Source organism: Trachinotus anak, unplaced genomic scaffold (assembly GCF_046630095.1).
Source record: "Trachinotus anak isolate AG129_WGS33_773 ecotype Australia unplaced genomic scaffold, CSIRO_AGI_Tana_v1 ptg000026l, whole genome shotgun sequence".
Lineage (NCBI taxonomy): Eukaryota > Metazoa > Chordata > Actinopteri > Carangiformes > Carangidae > Trachinotus > Trachinotus anak.
This window is the reverse complement of record NW_027273877.1, coordinates 6603861-6621240: the sequence shown is the minus strand read 5'-3', so window position 1 is coordinate 6621240 and position 17380 is coordinate 6603861. Positions and strand designations below refer to the sequence as shown.

At 40.8% G+C, this 17380-nt stretch overlaps 1 protein-coding gene across 1 annotated transcript in view; it reads left to right on the top strand.

The window, feature by feature from the left end:
• LOC139609915 (FERM and PDZ domain-containing protein 4-like) overlaps positions 1–17380 on the top strand; it is a 47052-nt gene that overhangs the window by 18787 nt on the left and 10885 nt on the right. The window contains exons 2-9 of the mRNA XM_071464972.1: positions 3926–4048; positions 9311–9462; positions 10764–10866; positions 11797–11842; positions 13450–13554; positions 13800–13907; positions 15117–15248; positions 16878–16997. Of these exons, the coding sequence (XP_071321073.1) occupies positions 3926–4048; positions 9311–9462; positions 10764–10866; positions 11797–11842; positions 13450–13554; positions 13800–13907; positions 15117–15248; positions 16878–16997 (889 nt within the window). The remainder of the gene's footprint in view (positions 1–3925; positions 4049–9310; positions 9463–10763; positions 10867–11796; positions 11843–13449; positions 13555–13799; positions 13908–15116; positions 15249–16877; positions 16998–17380) is intronic.

Here is a 17380-nt window from a genome sequence, read left to right as displayed (position 1 = left end):
CTGAATTACAGAGTACTAATAGCAAAAATCTCTTAGAGATAGGTTTTTCTGAATGTGTTAGTGCTAATTTATTGCCAACCGCGCCTTTAATTCCTCTCTTTTTTGCCACACTAGTAGCAGGCCTTCATCTTCACAATACTGGATGGATTGCCATAAAAATTTGGCCTAAGGATATCTCAACATAAACTGGATGAATTTGCCATCAAGATAAATTTTTACTGTTACTCTGCCTGCTTATGCTGCGCCACTATCAGGTCAAAATGTTGAATATTTGTCATATATTTTGGTTTATTACCAATTAACTGTAAAACTAATGGCTGTACTTTGTGTGTAATGCTAAATAGCAACAAGACCACAAGTGAAGATTTAAATATTTAGAGGTGTGAGCATGTTGCTATTCTTGCGTTAGCATTTAGTATCAAGTCCTGCTGTACAGCTAGCATGGGTGTAAATGCTTCCTTACATTATCAACCTGTCAAAATAAATCAGTCACTATGTTATTTTAATGTTGTCTTAACCTCATACCTTAACCGCAGTTTTCATTTAATTAAGCTCCATGTTTTCACTAAAAGATACTTCTTTTCAGCACATTTAGAAGCAAGACTAAGAAATTGAAATGCAGCTTTGGAGCAGTAGTGTGAGTGATGGCGAGAAATTGATCCCTGGAGGTAAAGTTTTTGAGAGATACATGAATTGATCAGTTGGAGAAAAAAAACAACTTTTTGAAGTCAATACACTGGCCTTTTCAGCAAAGGCAACCCAGGGAATAAAGCACCCTGCTGCTCCTTTTCAATGCATACATTTGGATTTCTGGCATGTTGTAGGGAAATGCTTCAAACTGGGGGGAACAGGGGAGGAGGCCTTGTGTCAGCACAGTAAATTTGTGCTTCATCAGTTAGGCAAAAACTCTGCTGCATAGTTCATTGAGGAGACATCTTTCAAAATAGGAAGTCACGGGTTAAAGCACTTTGGGTTGTGATCTGTCAATGTTTGCAAGTTTCTGCACCGTTTCTTTAGTCAGTAAACTTTTGTATTCACATTTTAGAAATCTACTGAGGGAGAAAAAGAAAAGCCTGAGCCAGCACAGCTAAATAATAGAAGATGGAGTTTTCAGTGTTTACTTGTAGGGTTTCCCTTTAAGCACACAGCTGTAAAATTAGTCTAGCTGTCATAGTTATGGATGGTAAACACAATTATTTGATTTGTGTTCTCATTCAGTGCAATGTGAGAGTGCTTGAGCTTGAATCCACGTGTAAATCCCCAATTGACTTGTTTACATCAAAAGCAGCAAGTGAGGGAGGTGATGCTGATAGAGAGCTGCTTTGAGGCAAAGGTCCATCACACTGCAGAAACGATCTGTGCCAAAATTCCTTATTTAGTTATTTATTTTGTTTACAGTTGACTTAAAGTGTATTTTAGTCAAAATATCAGTGAGGCTTTAGGTTCAGTCAATTTTGTCCAAATGGCAAAGGTTAGATGGATCGCCATGACATTTGCTACAGACATTCATAGTATCCAGAGGATGAATCCTAATAACTCTGGTGATGCTTTGACTTTTCATCTAGTGCCACCATGAGGTTGACATTTTTGGTTTTGGGGGTGATGTCTCATGAGTTATGTGGTGTATTGTCATAAAATATATTCAAGGTCTCCATCGGATGAATCCTAATGATTTTGGTAATCATCTGACTTTTTATCTTGTGCTGAGTTTAGGTAAAAGAAATAACTTCTTTCTGGAGGAAGATGAAAAGTTAAGAATGAAAAATGAACATAAGAGGCAGTTTCCTCTTCTTGCTTCCCACTGTGAGACTCCAGCTCTGAGATGGAGCACTGTTTCCATACACGTTGTTGCTCTCTGAAAATCCTCTTACTCCACACACACACACACACACACACACACACACACACACACACACGCACACACACACTCAAACACACATCGTCCCATATACATGCACAGTTACACACACTCTGTCTTTCCCTCTCATTTTCTCTGTGTCTCTCATACGCACACACAAATACTCATACTAACACATGCACACACACAGCGTGGATTTGTTTTCTCTGTGATGAGAGGGATTATAGGATAAAGGAGGCGAGGCCACGGCAGTTTAGTTCAGTTCGGACCAAAGCTGCTCTCAGCAACAGCACAATGACAAACACAGATGAATGTGTGGCTACACACTGGAGATCTGCACAGCCGTTAACACCACGGCCTCTGTGTATTTTCAGCACAAGAGGGTCTGATTGGGATTCTGAAGGGGCGGTGGATCTGTTTTTCTTTCGGATGACTGAAGATCAGCAGAAACACAAGTGTCTGAGAGAAATCTGTGGACGGCAACAGAATCGAGTGGACTCAAACTTGAAAGCCCAAGAGGGGTTGACATGGATCTGTTGCTTCTAAGGATGACTTGAACATCAGCTATTTTTGTTTTTCTTTGCAGTTGGTGTTAATTGAAGCATTGAAGCTGTATGTAATGAAATTTCATCATTAAATTCTTTTTTCTTCTTCTACATGACCACCATCAGGATGACTGAGAGTGTGTGACACTTTGACTCCAGTGGAGCTTTTAATCTGAGGACAGTTTTCATTTCCACACACTGTAAGCTATGACATGACTGACTGATGTATTCAACCCATCAACGGCACAATATGGGAATTGATCGGCTGGATTCTTACGGCGATGACGTCCTCATCTAGTATGCATTTTTGCCTATTTTAATGACTGATGACAGCTCATTTTGGCCCTTTAAATCTTTTCATTGGCAAAGGTCAAAGGGCTAAAACAGAACTGTGACATCCCAGCACATGGCATCACTCCTTGAGAGAATATGCTGTGTCATAAAATATTAGTCTGAATTTTGGCCCTGAGAAGCCATTAATCATTTTGTTATTACTGGAGCTATGTATCAGCTTGCTATCACAGATTTGAGGTCAGGACAATAAACTCGTCTACATGGTTTATGGCTGCGGGAGGAAGTATTCTCAAAAATAAATCAAACATGAGTTTAAATTCAGTGGCATTTCTTGGCTTGCGGATCTATCGTAGCATTTGTGATGACTTTGGTGCAGAGTTATGGAATGAGCGCTCTATGAGCTGCTCATGATTAGTCACTATAGCACGTGAGACATTGAGGACTTGAATTTTTAACCCAGCCAAGTTGATTCACGAGGATCATCTGCTCAACTCTGTAATTCATGCCCAATTGGAGCCGCTCTCTTCTCCTGTCTCCTCTGCCTCTCTCCATTCCCACTGTCCTGAAATCATCAATGGCATTGTTAGCGTAATCTGCGAAAAGCGAATCAGCTGTCATATCAGTGCGTGTCCTCCCTGCACACACGTACGATTTGGCAGAGCAGCTACCGCAGCACTGACCGTACATGCACCCATTGATTGCCTATCTACGGAACTGATGGTGATGTTATTTGACTGTGGTCGACCGCATGAGGCAGTGTTGTCTCACCCTGTAAGCCATACACAGAGGCACTAACTGGAGTAACTAACCAGAGCTGTACAGAGTGTCTCGTTGTACCTTCATCCAGAGAGGGGAAAAAGATTTTAAAATCCACCTTTGATTCTTTTCTTAAATGAAATATGTAGACAGTGTGATGTTTTTGTAGTTATGTTCTCTGTAGATCATTCTGTACAAAAACCTCCCAGATTTGTCACAGCTCTACAGCAAAGTCTGTGTAAACTAGGAATAAAAGTGTTTAAATCTGTATGTGAGGTGAGATGGTTTTGTGTGCTTTCATTTTCACACTCTTGAAAAATAGATCCATCTCACCAGGCTTACTCTGCCTTGAGTCCAGATACTGGTTCTGGTTTGTCCTGAATCAAGTGGCAAAATGACTATAATTATCTGTGACAGCACAAACACAAATTTCTACAAACGTGATGATCGAGCTCACCTTCTTATGTTTCAGCCATAAGAACAAGACGTCGGGCTGGCCACCTCCTGGCCCAGGCTCATGGGGTGGACTGCAGGGGCCTCCTTACAGCTGGGACAGCATGAACAGCAGCAGGGAGGGACGGGACTGCCTCACCAAGTATGTATGACCATAAAGACAAGCATGTGCGCTCTTCAATGTATGGAAGCTATTCATGCACAGTCATGTAAATACCTAGAGTTTCCACAGTCACATCTGCTTACATCATGGCAAACCACTGGAGAATTCCCACGTAGGTATATGCCAGTTCGGTATGGTTATCAGTCACAGCCATAAGGTTATCACAGCAAAGTTGTGAATAGGAATAATGCCCTGAAATGCAAATACAAATAAGAAAAGTGATTGAAATAGATGTTCCAGCCAGAGGCAGTATGGATGGACGTAACACAACGCATCTGAACTTTAGATTAGATTAGCTGGTCATTTAACTGGTCCAATGAAATACAGTTTGGCATTTGTCCACAAAGTGAAAAGAGTGCATATAGATTTATATGTGCACAGAATGCTTAATAAACAAATATGGAGCATGAAGAACAGGCTTTAATTTAATATGCAGTTAGAAAGAAGCCATTACGTGCAGTTAATTAGTTAAATACATGCCAGAATGGAAAACAAACTGAGTATGTATGACACAGTGCAAATGCAGTGAAGCCCTATGCACCAGTCCCAAAGCCATCACTCCAGTTTAATCACTAGCAGAGTCAAAGCACACACTACGAGCCAGTGTTGTTGTTCTTGTTCCATCCGCCTTCGCCTTCCCACATGCACAAGAAGTGGCCAGGTGATTTTGCATTCTACCTGTATGTGCGGTCCCTGCTGTTGCTGTGAATGTGTCACGCAGGAGGAAACCTTCTGCCAGGAAAACACGCAGATCCTGCAGTTGGACTGGCGCTGGAGGCTTGGCAGAGAGAACATTACACACAAAGAATCCAGCTACATGTAAACACTGGCAGTAAAACAGGCTGGTGGTAAACAAAAATGCACTAATCTCAGTTTGCCAGACCCAAGACTGGTCACTGCTACTGCTTAATGTGTGTTGTCCTCCCTTTCCCCCCAGCTTCCTTATATCTCACGTCTTTAGTCTCTCATTATTTTGCCACTTTTGTTTTCATTTTTTCTTCCAGTCTCTTCTTTTCACCCCTATAACTAGCCTCCACCTATCTCATGCATTTCCTCTGCCCCACTCCTGCCTTCTCTCCACTTCACCTCCTTGACATCAATTCCTTCCCCTCGGTCTCCCTGCTTTTTTGGCTTCAGTTCACAAATGCAGCATGTTATCTACCAGCATGTCATTTACGAGTAATGCAGTGTGCCTCCGAGGTTGATAATGGGCTTCTCAAAAGCTCTGGAATGCTAATTTGCCTGTGTATCACCTTTCAAGTAATTGAAGAATTGTGAATTTTCTTGTGAACATGCTTTTGGGAAGCTCAGCATGTCAAGAGAAGCTGTTGGAGCTTGTCTGGTTGCAAATACGTCTTTTAACTCCTCCTTCACTCACCCACAATCCCTGCTTTCTTTTCTCTTCCTTTCTTGCCCTATATTCTCCATTTCTGTGCATTTTTACTCTTCGCCTTTTTCCAACTTTAATCTCTTGTCTTTTCTTCCCCTTTCCTCCTCTTTCTCACTCCTCTATTAAATTCTCCCCTTCCTCTCTCCTCATGATGGGGGAGTCAAATATGAGGAGGATGACAGTTCTGGCAATGTGGCTTTGTTCCCAGAGAAAAGCTGATGGCTTTCGAGGTGGTGATTAAGTGTCACAATTGGATTTCTGTGAGACAGAGAAAGAAAGGAAAAGGAGAGAGGGAAAGAGAGTGAGTAAAGCCAATGATTGATGTAACTGCATTGGACAGGTACCTCTCCTAACCTCACCTAACACGATCTAGCAGGTTTCTGAATGCTACTCTCTGCTCGAGCATTACCTCTAACATGTCTGGTAATACTGATGTATATCAAGGTATTGAGAAACTGTTAGCAGAGAGTCTTTTTTTGGTTACATTAAATCAAATGTAGCAGGCACTTTTATCCAAAATGACCTTCGATACATGCAGAAGAGCGAGATGTCATTAAAAAATGCAAGTACATCCCATCCAAACTAACAACTAAGTGTTTTTTTAGTGCTGGGATGTTTTTGTTTTGGGTTTGTCAGTACAGTGGGTTTTGTAAAACCCACAGTGATGAGCAACCACAGGGCCCTCAGAGTGATGGAGCAGCCATTCATCAAGTGGCACACCAGACTGTTGGGTTTACTGTGGCTTAAAGGCAGAACGGGGCTGGAGGTTGAAGTTGCAGTCTTCTGGACTCGCTGCAGAGTTCTGGTGGCCGGTGCTGGTCCCGCACAGTGGGAGCTGTAGAGGACAAGCGCCTTCAGCTTGTGTGCTGTCTCTTTAAAGTTAAAGTTAAGTTAAAGTTTATGTTTCATGGTAGCCAAGACTAGGTTAGTTATGTTTGTTAAGCTTGTTATGTAACTCTAATGTGCTACTCTTTGTTCTGTTTACTGTATTTGATCTTTTTTGACGGAAGTTATCTATCAAAGTCCTTTACTCACTCATAATGAAGGACTGTAACAGATAAAGACATGAGCCTAAACATGAGCCTGGAAGTAAGTGAACCAATGAGGAACCATCTTCATATGCACTTAATTTGAGTTGCAAATACATTTTACAGTTGTATTTTAAGGGACATCGGATGTTTACTTCCAGCATGTTTACAGTTGGTTATTTCAGCACCTGGCTGCTAATATATACTAAGTGTAGACATCTGATTGACAAATGATTTTGGTCATAGGTAAATAATAAAAAACAGTTACTGGTGGCATAAGACCTGATCCTGGGACATTAGTGTGAATCTAAGAGTGCGCGTGCTCTATTTCATTCTTCCACGACTAGCAGCAACACCACGATTTGACCTTTTGTTTTCAGCTTACTCCTGACCCTCTGACATCCTCGCTCTGCCCTCCTGTGGGATTAAAGCCCACCGACCCCGACAGGGAAGATGAGCCGGCATCACAGATTGGAACATGCTTCATTACAGACAGATTTAGTTTGAGATTTCTGCGCAGTATGTACAATACCAAGCAAAGCGATAATGAGGGAGAGAGAATGAGAGAGCACAAGAGGAAAAAAAGGTTGGAGCTGGGGCACAGATTGAGACTGATCCAGATTGGTTGGAGACACATTTTCATCCCATATGGTTGGAACATTCTTCATCATCAGCCCAGATTTAGGCAAAGCTGCAGGTATATATGTCCATGGCTAAAGCCACACAGGTCGATCTGAAATTAGTTCAGTGAGCGATGCCCAAAATCATGTAATGCTGCACAGTTTCAGCAGCGTTTGCAAACAGACAAAACATCTGTGACTGTGTAAAGTCGGGGAGGACAAGGCAGAAGACAAAGATGGAGTGGATGCTTGCCAGCTAACAATAGACACGCTGCACAGGACTTCATGTGCAGAGAGGAGGCAACGGCTGCCAAGGAAGCTTTTTAAGCTGTGAGAGAGGGAGGGAGACAGAGAGAGAATGAGTTAACCCTACTGAAAGTGTGTTTCACCTCTTAATTAACAGGCACTCTGCATTCTCAGTGTCCTGGTCGAGACAGACGTCTGAGGTTTAGCAAGCAGGAAGGTTTAATTTAATGTGGTGCATTTACATTTTAGTGGTGCTCTCATCCTAAGTGACTCGCAGTAAGGCTGAGAAAAGGACAGTGTGAAACCTCACCAATATTAACCTACATTAAAGTTGCATTAAACGTTGGTTGACGCCTATAACCACCAACAGCGGCAACATAAAAATTGCCGCTGTCTTTTAGTGTCAGTCCCTCAGGAAGAGCATTGAGGTGAAAGCTACTCGAGAAGTTGCAGAAAAAATAAAATAAACCAAAGTAACTTCAAAAGACCAAAATGCAATGCAGTCACATTTGCTTAAATGGAGACGGCTTGCTTTCCCTCTCAGGCTATGCATTACCATTGATATGACTTTATCCGCCTAAGCATACACCTGAAAAACCAACAGCCTCAGGCGTTTTGTGGATCACCTGGACATAGATAAAAATGAGTGCTGATAAAACGAAAGAAACTGCCCAGAGCACAGCATTAAACTTAAGAGTTACCTATAAAAGATTTCCAGTATACCCTGAAAATGTCATTGTAAAACACAGGTGCCTTTGCTGATCCTGTGAGGTACATCATGTTTTCATTGACTGATCACTAAACCCCTCCCCCTCATTTACCATTGCTACACCTGTCCCTTCTCTCACAGCACAGGTACAGTTTACAGGAGCACTGTAAAAGCCGGGCGTTCACTTGAATTGAAAAGTGGTCTCAGACCTTTGGACCCCAGTGTGCATGATGCTCAAAGAATGACTCTAAATGTGTCCGTCCTCCACAAAAAGTCAGCATCCTGATTAGTTATTGATCCATGTAAAAAACGCAGAGGGAGGACACAACCGCTGAGCCGTAACTGCACAAAGAATGAAATTAGGGTTAAGTTACCACTGCAGGTATTCAGCTAGTTAGTCAGACTGTATGTGAATGTTTGCAGCATATGGAGAGCAGATAAACACTCTCTAATGGAATAAAAAAATGGACACCACCCTGTAAATTATTTGTACAAGCATGATCAGTCTAATTAAAGCCCCTTACACACCGCTTCAGCGTGTTGGGAGAGCTGAAGCTTGACAGACCTGCTAAAGCTATGGTTGTCCGTGGGTCAACAACTGGGTCATACATGTACACTTTGATAATTAGGGAGCTACTAATTGAGAGCGGCAGAAAAAGAAGAGCACATATGAAAGTAGATCTACAAGTCCTTTACAGATAGAAAATAAAAACTGTGCCTTTATTAAACCGTGGGTACATTTCTATTTGGAGACTTTTAAATAGATATAAGAGGCAAATTGGTTCCAGGTGGAAAATTCAAGGCATTTTATAAATGCAGGACCTGTGCTCTCTTTTATGTGGCTCTCAAGCATAAAATGTTGTGGTAATGACCAAACCTGAGCCAAGACTGTGATTTATGAACAGCAGACTGCATAGCTCAAATCATTCATTCCAGGTGTAATGATATCTATCTCGGTTAAAACTATTTCTACTATAGGAATGAATTCATTGATTGAATTTTAATGTGCACTTTATCATGTTCTTTTAAGCAGCAGGACAGGTTTGGTCCGTTTGGCCTTCTACCATCTATGTCTTGTCACTATTTGCTGAGTCATTGTACATCACTCTGGCTAAGTAGGCAGCAAATTGTCTGAACTGTGCTGTAAGTCAAAGTCATCTGTGCAATGTCCTTGTTCCCTTTATTTCATTGACTAAATAGATATGTAGGTTGTAGCTCACCGTGCTCCTCCTTTTCTGTGTGTGCCAGCCAAGTGTCCCAGAGCAGCTCCCTGGAGGAGGTTCACCTGGATGGGGTCCCCCCTGCCCCTCGCCTGGTGGAGATGAGACGGGACCCAGTCCTGGGCTTCGGCTTTGTGGCAGGCAGTGAGAAACCAGTGGTGGTCCGCTCTGTCACACCAGGTGGGTGTCTGTGAAGGTGTTGGGCTTTAAATCATATATTTGATGGAATAAATCAAGCATTACTGAAGCGTAGTTTCACACAGTGCACATTCCTCTAGTTTAAAAAAGCCTGTGGCTTTCTGTTTGCTTTCTGTAATATCTAGTGGCCTCACTGTGTATCCACTGTGCATGTATCATTGCTTCATGGCTACATGGCATTCACACAAGCACCTTGCATGTACTGTTCTGACAGAATTGTATGTATATTGTATATATTTCTGATCCATTGTTACGTAGTTATATTTATATTTTCATGTTAAATTAAAGTCAGTAAAGTAACAAACTAATCACACATTTCCAATCATCCTAGCATAGTCGCCAGTGATACATCTTTACATGAAAATTACACAGTCCGAAGTGACCAACCCTGTGTGAACTGTGCTGTAAGTCAAAGTCATCCAGGGCTGGAGGATGCAAGTCTGTTACTGCTTCTGTTCATTGTCAGTTCCCTGCAAAATTCTTTAACATAACATTCACTGTTATGCACTGTCTGTAATGCTTGTTTTCTATAGTGTCTTTGCCCTGTAAGAACCAAGCAGATGTGTAGTTTTATCCACCAATATGTTGACAGGCAGTGAGCTTGTAACATTGTACAGAAATATTTTGTCTCCAATGTTTTAATTCCTTTTTCTGGTGAAGCACAGAAACGACTTAAGACAGTGGTTTCATTAATTCCTCCTGACCATCTGAAGTGTGTTAATCAGTACAAGTGGTTGCTGTAATGATTGTTTAGAAGGAAACAAGCAGACAGTTTGCTCCTCCAGCCTGTGATGGAACTAACGAGTGGTGCTGACCCATGCAAGGAAGAAAATGAACACAAATGAATGTTTTCCTTAGAGGTGCAGTTATGTTTGTTTGACTGGCTCATTACCAAATTACTGCCAAACCACTGCTTACAGATTCCTATCAGCCGTCAGCTCCAGTGGCTGCAGAGACACACACATTGATTCGGCATCTCAATGGTCAATCAGCACTGAATTCTAAGCAGGCAATTGAACAAATGCATATTCTATTTAGAGCGATTGGCCAAGGAAAGGAATACATTTTATTGAAGACACGGCAGAAGATTAATGTCCACACCTATTTTATATGACAGGAGGCAAACACAAGTGACCTGTATGCCAACATGTTTATATGCACACACATACACACGTTTCACACACTGATTCATTCATTGACAGTTTGGTTGACAGATAGAAACACACAAATATGGCCTGTTTGCATGTATTTCAATGTGTGTGTGTGTGTGTTTGTGTGTGTAGGTGGTCCATCAGAGGGGAAGCTGCTGCCAGGCGATGAGATCATCATGATCAACGATGAACCTGTCAGCTCAGCTCCCAGAGAACGAGTCATCGACCTCGTCAGGTAGATACAAAGATCGCTGGGATGCTGGGATTGGTCAGAGTCGATAACAGCTGTAAAAGTTCAGTTTAGGTCTGTCAGTCCAAACCCTTCACTGCAGCTTATTGATACCTACCATTGAAAGGGCCAGGTCACTCTTATACTTTCAGAGGAAGAAATCTCAAACTTTCATCCCATTGATGACGAAATGCCACTCATGATAAGTGAGACGAATTTGTGTTTTTTGACACTTTTTTGACACTTTTTTGACACTTCAAACTAAATTGTCTTAAAAGTCCAAGTAATATGAAGGTAAATTAACTCTATACTCCAATTAAAACAGTTTGAAACTCTACAAATGACAGGTTCAATAATAATTGTGGCAAAGAAACAACAACAAAAACAACTGTCAGTGCCAAAGTCACAATTAAACAAAGTCATTATCATTAATTTGCTTTTAAAATCATCATTAATTTCACAAAACTTCTTGCCAAGTATCAGTAATGCTTTCCACTCGTCGGCTTAATGCTTAGTTAATACGGTTCTGCTCATCACACTAACATAATACATATTCAGAATGAATAGAAATGTTAACAGTGTTTTGCTGTTTCGTTGCACACAGTTTACATTGACTCAAATCATGTTTCGGTTTGCAGTAAATGCTGTCACATGTTTTTTTTAAATGGGAAACTAATGAATGTGAGAGTGTGTGTGTGTGTGTGTGTGTGTGTGTGTGTGTGTGTGTGTGTGTGTGTGTGTGTGTGTGTGTGTGCGTGCGCACTCTCCTGGTTTTAACTGCCTCTTCTTGTAAGTGCTGATAGCCACAGGCATCTCATTCCATTTCACTGAAGCTAATCAAGTTCCTGTTGTGTATCTGCCATAATGTTCATTGTGATTGTCGTTTTTTTTGGGATGGTTTTGTTGACTCTGTGATTTGCTGTGTTCTTGTTGCAGGAGCTGCAAAGAATCCATTATGTTGACTGTTGTCCAACCGTATCCTGTGAGTAGATCAGCTCTTGCATATAATCTTTTTTTCAGTTCTTGGACCAGAACATAAGGATTGTATGTATCAGACATAGTTCTCCAAAAGTGCTGATATGAAATTTGAAGTCTGGGAGACAGATTACTGTGAATATATTTGTTTTTGTGTGAATGCAAACAAACAGTATCTTTGCCTTCTTATTGCCCTCTTTATCTTCTGTAGGCCCCATTTCACCAAACAATCCATTAATTCACAATATCTAAATATTTAAAGGTGCTACAGCTTGTATTTTTAAACACATTGATTCATATCTTTATATAATGTTGAAAAAGAACATGGTCACGGTGATGAGTAATGTCTTGTGTCCCGTCCCAGGGATTTTATTATTGCCAGAATTCTCACAACTTTTATCCGGAAAAATAAATTTGGCTTCAGAAAGGACACTGTCTGCCCTTCAAAGTATATTTGGTGAGCTGCACATCTGCAGCTTTTACCTCCTCTTTCTCTCAGCTCAATTAGGCCTGGACTCTCCTTCAGGCCTCTTAAACGCTCTCCTGCATTTAGAGGATAAGACTGCTAATATTCTCTATTTTTCTTACATTCAACAAATCCCATAAAAGGGCCAAGCCCAGCAATGAACTGATCCTACTTACTTCTTGTAAATTGCCTTAGAAATCTTATTGCTCTGTGCCATGGAGCTCCAATGCTGTCCAAAAACTATTAAACACACTGGGTGACATGTTTTTTTTCATTAGCATGAACACTGGAGTGTTCTTTTATGTGCCATGATGTTCATCAGCAGATTGAATGTACCCAGTTGTCAGCAGTTGTTTCATCAGAGCTACAGTTTGTCAAGTACTTTTCAGAAGGTCAGGAAGTAGCAGATCACGGTCATGTGATACGATCGAAAGCTCCAGAACAACTACAAAATGGACCTTGAAGTGAGAATGTTTTGTCATGGGCACTATAGTTTAATGCCAATACAGTATGCATCATCCTGTTACTGTAAATACTCACTGAAGTGCATTAGTTGTACATTAATCCACTGATGAAAATAGTCCCCAACAAATTTGCTATTTACTCCTGTTTGAGCAACATCTGCTAAAATATAAAATATTCAGCTGTTTTAGAAAATTACTGAGGCTTTAAAAAGAAAAAGAAAACATTTTGTGACCAATTTTTAACAATTACATCTAAGATTGTACAAATGTGCGTGAGGTTAAGTTTGACAGAGAGAGTATTGAGAGATGAAATGATTGCATGCTGCATTTTTGGTTTGGTCTTTTTTATGAGAATTGTTGGTAACAAGAAAAATAGAGAAAGAGAGGGGATGGAATGATTTTTGTTTTCTTCCAATTAAATGTATTTATTCATCCTGCACCATGTTTTTCTTGCGTTGCACCGGGATTGTGTTTGGTCGCACCCTGTTTGCTTTTTCCCCAATTTCAGGACGTTGATTTTCTAATATTAAATGTTGAGTGAATGTGCTGGAAACCGTTTTTTTCCCCTTCGTTTGAGCATGTGTTTATGCTTCTCTTTATCTCTCTCCCTCCATCTGTCTCTTTCTTCCTCTTTGCCTCCTCTCTCTCTCTCCCTGTCTCTCTTTTTGGACGGTTGCCTCTTAGTCCCCTAAATCAGCGTTCATCAGTGCAGCCAAAAAAGCCATGCTCAAGTCCAATCCGGTCAAAGTGCGCTTTGCAGAGGAGGTCATTATAAACGGCCAGGTTCCAGTCAGTTCTGCCACACACACACACACACACACAAATACACACTCACACGCTTTTGTATGACCTATATAGGCAATGCCAGATGGTTGCCACCTACTACATAAGACAGACAGTTCAGTTTGCCAGATAGATAAGACAATCACAAAAATGTGTTACGACATGACACTTTTATTAAACCTCACCTGTTTCCTATGAAAGTGAAGACAAATGCACAGAATGAAAAGACTGATCATTTGCCTTCTTTGCAGAACCCGGTGAAGGACAATTCTCTTCTGTTCATGCCAAATGTCCTGAAGGTCTACCTGGAGAACGGGCAGACAAAGTCTTTTCGCTTCGACAGCAGTACCTCGATCAAGGTGTGTGTGTGTGTGTGTGTGTGTGTGTGTGTGTGTGTGTGTGTGTGTGTGTGTGTGTGTGTGTGTGTGTGAGAGAGAGAGAGAGAGCGACCCCTTAAGGCACACTCCACAAAATTAGCAGTCTCTGCAGCATTTATAATTGCAAAGGAAGAAATTCATTTAGGATACAAATTAGTGTGTCTTGAAACACTCACACAGGCCATGAAATTCAATCACTTTTTGAGTTCCATTTGTTTGAGCCCCGTATTTATTCATTCAAGGTGGAAAAAGCATATACTCATCATTTGACTTGTTGATTCTTCCACCGTGGCTCCCACTGTGTTGTTTAGGAAACAAGAGAGCATAGTCACTTCCTTTTCTCAGCTTTGCTGCAATTAATGTCACCTTAATAAGTCATTTAGTCTAATACTGATTGATGAAATTGATTTTCTTCTCAACTCTTTGATGCAAAGGGCACTGTCATTGTTATTGATGCAGAGGGTAATTGTATATGTGTAATTTGACTTTAATAGCAGGTACTTTTCACATAACTGTCATCAAAGTGTAAAATAAAATATTAGAAAGCACTTGCAGCACATGTGTAAAATTGCCTCTTAAACTGTGTGTAAAACAGGGAGTGACTGCTGATGCAAGTAACAGGAAATACTGTTTATACCTGACACAAGTAACTGATAAAGAGGAAATAGCACAAATAATAAAAAAGATAATTTTCTCCAAAAGTAAAAGAGGTAAAATAAAAATGAGTATGGGGGAATTCACGAGCAGTGTTCGAGGCATACCTGGAGTATGACATCTTTCTCTTGCCAGGATGTTTTTGATCCACTGATGCATCTAAGGGTTCTGCTAAAAATCTGGTCATTTGAGTAACTTCTGGTCATACTGAAGTAGAAACCCTTACTGGGTCAAAATAAGATTTTAAGACTCAATTGTGAGACTATATGAGGAGTGAATGATTCATGATTTTATATGACAATCTTGCAGTCACACTTTACTTTAAAAGCATAAAGTAAGTGATCAGTTGAGTGACAGGCTTGTTGACAGCAGAACACTTTACTTTGTCATATTTTTACACCTGGGAAAACTGGCGTTATGTCCTGTTAGTGCAAAATTAAAAAGTACTGTGATTTCTGCTACACGAACTGCTAAAATAGTAAACTAAGACAGTTGTACACGCAGCTTATGTGAGTGTTTTTTATTTGTTTATTTCAGGATGTGATTCTGACCCTGCAAGAGAAGCTGTCAATCAAATGCATCGAGCACTTCTCCCTCATGTTGGAGCAGAGGACGGAAGGCTCTGGAAGCAAACTGCTTCTCCTGCATGAACAGGAGATGCTTACTCAGGTAGGAGATGTTTCCTTTTCCTTCACTTTCTTTGTCTCCTTTTTCTGTCTGACACAAACACACACACACACACACACACACACACACACACACACACACACACACACATACACACACACACACACACACCAACCTGCACACGCAGATTCCTGTTCAGTATTCAAGCAGCATTTGGACCCCAGTGTCATTTATCAGCACTGGCACAGCAGGGGCGACAGCTCACATTACACCTACCCCCCTGCACACACACACACACACACACACACACACCTCACAAACACATAAACACCACACACACACACACATGCATTCATCCACAGTGCCCGCTACATTCTAATGAGGTTGCAGGATCACAAGGGGACAATTTTAATATTCATACCACACAGTTCAGATGAGAGGCTCCGCATGTGGCACACACAATGGCAGATGAATGTTCAAGAGTCATTCTTCTCCGACATGCTTGAGAAAACATACACTCCACTGTAAGCACCTGAGTGTCAGTCTTGGTGACAGGGTTATGGAGGAGAAACATAAAATCCAATTCTCATTTTATAAAATATGGTGATGACATGAAACCATGTTAAGCTAATCTGAGAAGGCACAAGATAAGATAAACCGGTTTCTACAGAAAAAATTTTTCTGAGTTTTCTTTACACATTCCTTCCACGTGTGAAATACTTGATAGTTTTTGCATTTCAAGCATCTAAAATAATCCAATTAAACACTTTGACATATTAAACCTGTGAAGAGGAATCAGAGAAGTTGATTTGTTTAAATGGGACAGAAGCCAGTAAGGTTGGGAACCTGTGCATTAAACTACTGTTAGCTCCCTCTCGAGCAGCTACGACATTAAAATGCTGCTATATGACAATGCATTCGTAATTAAAGAATAGTAGAGTATTTTTACTCAGGTATCTGTGCATGTTTACTGCAATAAATACATAATTGTAATAAATGACTTTTACTTGTAATGGATAATAGTTGGGGGGGTTCACAAAAGACAGATATTAAAAATATTGGTCAAAATTGATGTACCACAGGTTTAAATACCCTGGCCTTTAGTCCCAATGAGTTAGCCTCCAAAATCACTGAATCCTACACTTCCCGTAATGCCACTGCATGGCCTGTAGCCCCCTCTGCCAAATCCCCAACCTCTATGCACCCAGTGTGTAACACAAGCTTTCTGCCCTTACCATCACTACTACCACATTACATTACAACTCTAATAACAGTTTAACTTGTCTCACTATTACACTTACAATTCTACCTCTCACTACTACAATTACTAGTACTACTTCTGTAGCAATGCTAATCACCTGTTACACCTGTGCTACTACTACTACCATTACCACTATGTCCACTACTACGAATAGCCTCGTGCTGGTACTTCTTTTATGATCATAAATACCAGTTTATGATGCAGCATGGACCCTTTGAAACATTGTTCACAAACTCACAATTCAGCTGAACTGTTTAAAAAAATATTGAATTGTTTACTTTCGAGACTAACTTCGAGTTTGTACCATATTTGAAGTTAGTTATCATTTTACACAAGGCGTGTTTTCTCTGCTTTCTATTCATCTATGCATTTTTTCACTCTCTTGTGGTCTCCTGCCTCTGTGACCCCAGGTGACTCAGAGGCCCGGCTCTGACAAGATGAAGTGTTTCTTTAGAATCAGCTTCGTGCCCAGGGACCCCGTGGAGCTACTCCGGAGAGATGCTGTGGCGTTTGAATACCTCTATGTGCAGGTGGGAAAAATCACCAGTCAGCTTTGAGAGGGGTACAGTCTACCAGATGGTTTGGAAATTATTTTTGATGATTAACAGAGTTGCTTAGATTTATACAGAGTTAATGCTGTAAGACAAAATTCTAATTTGCAAATAAAGTCCTTAAATAAACCCCTTCTCGTCTCTGTAAAATAATAAATTGCTTCCCCATAGGATTCTTTGATAATTAGTCAAATGAAATAGCCTGAGAGAAGAAAAACTAATCATCTTTTCTTGTCAGAGTTCACCATTTTGTGCTTCAGAGTCCTTCACCGGGGACTGGAAACTGTATCCCTTTGAAGGAATCTCAAACCACAAAGGTTGAGAACAACTTATTTTAACTCAGCGGGGATGCATTGCTGCTC